At 41.4% G+C, this 4,752-nt stretch overlaps 1 protein-coding gene across 1 annotated transcript in view; it reads right to left on the bottom strand.

Annotated features, from left to right (window-relative positions):
- phex (phosphate regulating endopeptidase homolog, X-linked) overlaps positions 1–4,752 on the bottom strand; it is a 29,527-nt gene that overhangs the window by 20,761 nt on the left and 4,014 nt on the right. Inside the window, exons 2-3 of the mRNA XM_037694323.1 lie at positions 1,951–2,007; positions 1,680–1,841 (exon numbers count right to left, since the gene is read on the bottom strand). Of these exons, the coding sequence (XP_037550251.1) occupies positions 1,680–1,841; positions 1,951–2,007 (219 nt within the window). The remainder of the gene's footprint in view (positions 1–1,679; positions 1,842–1,950; positions 2,008–4,752) is intronic.

Here is a 4,752-nt window from a genome sequence, read left to right as displayed (position 1 = left end):
TCTTGTGTGGGATTTCTCCTTCTGCCTGGCTCCTGAGCTAGTGGGGATGCTGTCTGCTCTGTGATACAGAGTCCTGATGACTCCTAACTTGTGCTCCAAAGGGTGATGGGAGTCAAACTGCAAATACTGGTCTGTGTGGGTGGGTTTGTGGTACACTTCAGTTTGCAAACGTCCTCTATCAGAGACTGAGACCTCACAGTCCAAGAAAGCCAACCTGCCATTTTTTTCATCTTCTCATGTGAACTTGATGTATTTATCCACAGAGTTGATGTGGTCAGTAAAATGTTGGACTTCCTGAGATTTAATTTTAACCCAGGTGTCGTCAACATACCTGAACCAATGACTTGGTGGTGTCCCTGAAAAGGACGTCAATGCTCTCTTTTCTACCTCCTCCATGTACAGGTTGGCAACAATGGTACCGCAAACCCACCCACACAGACCAGTATTTGCAGTTTGACTTCAGTACAGTTTTCATGTATCTGCACTTTACTTAAGTAGAGTTACATGTACTTTTGACTGTTACTCCACTACATTTTACATGAAGTTTCTGTACTTTCTACTACACTACATTTCTATAATGTGTTGAGTTACAAGTTACATTCACGTTGTGTTTTATTGATTTGTTTGTTAGTTTGAAAGTAACTGATGGTGAGAGGGGAGTTGATCCAGTGAATCACGGTAAAGTGGGCCGGTAACATTAGACCCACCTTCAAGAAGAGCTGGACCAATGATGGATATTCTAGTATATACGCCATTGAGCTGGACTCACCCACAGCACCACTAACACACCCAAAATATATTCCACCGTACATTCCACCCATGGCCTTATTGAAAGACTATTTAGTGCATCAGGACATATTCTCTCTCCCAAAAGAGCCAGACTGGACTCAAAAAAATTTGAAAACCAACTTCTTCTAAACTTGAACAAGAACTTCTTGATGCAATATTAAAATGTGTCAGTTCATGGGATGTTAGGAGACAAGAGATGTCTCAAAATGACTTGACACTCGGGTCCAAGTTTTAAAAATGGGTCAGGAAGTTAAAATAGTGTCCATTATTGACCCATTACAAGGTTGACTAGACAATATTTTAACTAGAGTTGATGATGAACTGGAGTTGAAATGATCAGAGCCTGTTCCTTTGTTGGGTCTAATGCTCCTTTTTTCAACTTTTACTTAAATGTATTTACAGTAGTTCAAATGACACATTGGCAATAAAAACTTTGAAAGGTATAATCATTCCTCTTTCTTATTTTACTTAATGGCATTTAACTCTGCATGTCATCCCTGAAATTCTGAAGAATCACAAGTCCAAGTGTGAACTGTGTCACAGAGTAAACACAATAAAAACATGTATTATCTGCAGCATCGGTCAGTAAAATGACTCAACACTATTCATGTATTACAGAAAATATACATACGGTGGGCACACTTAAAGATATGTAGACCATTACATTAGGTAATACATTCAGCAAGTACTTTTACTTTAAATACTTTAAGTATTTTTAAAAGCAAGTACTTATTTACTTTTACTTAAGTAAAAACATTAATGTGGTACTTCTACTTTTACTAGAGTACATTTTTGTCTGTTTATTTTTACTTTTACTTATGTACAGTGTTTGAGTACTTTCTTCACCACTGAATAAATCACAATTGTTGTGGTAAAAAAAAACCACACACCTTTGAGTTTTAAGTCCACTTGCTGTCGCAGCCACGGGTAGATGCCATATGAGGATGAATCTTCAGGAATGGGGTTCTCCTTTAACCAACCACCACAAGAGAATGTGTAAAAGTCTTGACAAGGGTCAACAGACTGATCCATCTTACTTAAAATAGACCCAGCTGCAGAAACAGAAAGAACAAATAAATAAATGATTGAACTTGAGATGATTTAGTAAGAGCTGAAAAAGGACTTAATCTAAACAAACAGATATGTGCTACTTTCCCTCACCTGCTTCGATGCATTCTGGAGTTAGACAGAACTGTTCTTGGCTGGATTTCTGAGAAACTGAGGAACAGAAAAACAAACAGATTGGAAGACTTTTTTCATTCATTCATCTTTATTTAAACAGATCAGTCGCATTAAGCCTCGGAGACTGATTTACAAATGAGGCCTGTTTAGACAGACAAAAAAAGTGGTGGAAAAAAATGACACATAGGGTTTGGAGACCAAAAATATCCTAGCATGCTCTTAATCTTTGGTTGAAGGTCAACAGCAAGATAATGAAAAGAAATCTCGCACACGAGCACATAATGACGCCGACAGAGGCACTTAACTTTGTGATCAGTAAAAATATGGTTTCAAATTCAACCAGGGACTTCAATATGATAAATTATCTGCTAATATCATCTCTGACTGTACAGGTCCTTCTCCAAAAATTAGCATATTGTGATAAAGGTCATTATTTTCCATAATGTAATGATAAAAATGAAACTTTCATATATTTCAGATTCATTGCACACCAACAGAAATATTTCAGGTCTTTAATTGTTTTAATACTGATGATTATGGCATACAGCTCATGAAAACCCAAAATGCCTGTCCCAAAAAATGAGCATATCATGAAAAGTTTCTCTAAACGAGCTATTAACCTAACCATCTGAATCAACGACGTAACTCTAAACACCTGCAAAAGATTCCTGAGGCTTTTAAAAACTCCCAGCCTTGTTCATTACTCAAAACCGCAATCATGGGTAAGACTGCCGACCTGACTGCTGTCCAGAAGGCCATCATTGACACCCTCAAGCAAGAGGGTAAGACACAGAAAGAAATTGCTGAACGAATAGGCTGTTCCCAGAGTGCTGTATCAAGGCACCTCAGTGGGAAGTCTGTGGGAAGGGAAAAGTGTGGCAGAAAACGCTGCACAACGAGAAGAGGTGACCGGACCCTGAGGAGGATTGTGGAGAAGGGCCGATTCCAGACCTTAGGGGAGCAGCGGAAGCAGTGGACTGAGTCTGGAGTAGAAACATCCAGAGCCACCGTGCACAGGCGTGTGCAGGAAATGGGCTACAGGTGCCGCATTCCCCAGGTCAAGCCACTTTTGAACCAGAAACAGCGGCAGAAGCGCCTGACCTGGGCTACAGAGAAGCAGCACTGGACTGTTGCTCAGTGGTCAGCTGCCGCCTCTTATCCTGTGAACCTGGACTCCCTTCAGCCTTATCTGAAGCACTCTGTTAAAAACCTCGGAGTGGTTTTTGACTCGGATTTTAAGTTCGACAAACAGATCAGTTCAGTTCTGCAGAGAAGCTTCTTCCAACTGCGGCAGGTAGCTAAGCTCAAGCCAGTGCTGTCTAGACCCGACCTTGAGACACTAGTCCATGCATTCATCACAACCCGCCTGGACTATTGTAATTCACTGTATGCTGGGGTCAGCCAGGCCTCTATCTCACGGCTACAGCTCATCCAGAATGCTGCAGCTCGGCTCTTAACCGGTACACCGAGGTATGAGCACATCACACCAGTTCTGTCCTCCCTACACTGGCTTCCTGTGAGAACTAGGATTGATTTCAAAATTCTCCTCCTGACCTATAAGTGCCTAAATGGCCTCGCACCCATCTACCTCTCTGAGCTACTGGAACCATATGTTCCCTCTCGGGCTCTGAGATCATCCAATCAGCTGCTTTTGGTTGTTCCAAAAACACGACTGAAGCTCTGAGGAGATCGGGCGTTTTCAGTCATGGGTCCCAAACTGTGGAACAACCTACCCCCCAACATTAGGCATGCCACCTCCCTTCCTGTGTTCAAATCCCTGCTAAAAACACATCTGTTCTCTCTGGCGTTTCATACTGTGTGAGTTGATTTAGTATATCTTGTTCCATGTCTTCATTTTAATGCTGTTGTTTTAATTTTTTAAGGTATATTCTTACTGCTTTTTATTTCTCAGTGTTACCTTTAGTGTTAAGCACTTTGATAACAGTCTATCTGTTTTAAATTGTGCTCTATAAATAAATATGACTTGACTTGACTTGACTTGGTCCAAAGTACTTTTTTTGGATGAAAGCAAATTTTGCATGTCATTCGGAAATCAAGGTGCCAGAGTCTGGAGGAAGACTGGGGAGAAGGAAATGCCAAAATGCCAGAAGTCCAGTGTGAAGCACCCACAGCCAGTGATGGTCTGGGGTGCCATGCCATCTGCTGGTGTTGGTCCACTGTGTTTTATCAAGGGCAGGGTCAATGCAGCTAGCTATCAGGAGATTTTGGAGCACTTCATGCTTCCATCTGCTGAAAAGCTTTATGGAGATGAAGATTTCATTTTTCAGCACGACCTGGCACCTGCTCACAGTGCCAAAACCACTGGTAAATGGTTTACTGACCATGGTATTACTGTGCTCAATTGGCCTGCCAACTCTCCTGACCTGAACCCCATAGAGAACCAGTGGGATATTGTGAAGAGAAAGTTGAGAGACGCAAGACCCAACACTCTGGATGAGCTTAAGGCCGCTATCGAAGCATCCTGGGCCTCCATAACACCTCAGCAGTGCCACAGGCTGATTGCCTCCATGCCACGCCGCATTGAAGCAGTCATTCATGCAAAAGGATTCCCGACCAAGTATTGAGTGCATAACTGAACATGATTATTTGAAGGTTGGTGTTTTTTGTATTAAAAACACTTGTCTTCCATTGGTGGGATGAAATATGCTAATTTTTTGGGACAGGCATTTTGGGTTTTCATGAGCTGTATGCCATAATCATCAGTATTAAAACTATTAAAGACCTGAAATATTTCAGTTGGTGTGCAATGAATCTGAAATA

This window comes from Nematolebias whitei, chromosome 20 (genome assembly GCF_014905685.2).
Source record: "Nematolebias whitei isolate Nwh7 chromosome 20, NemWhi1, whole genome shotgun sequence".
NCBI classification, from domain to species: Eukaryota; Metazoa; Chordata; class Actinopteri; order Cyprinodontiformes; family Rivulidae; genus Nematolebias; species Nematolebias whitei.
The sequence above is the reverse complement of the archived record's forward strand: the minus strand, read 5'-3'. Positions and strand labels throughout refer to the sequence as shown.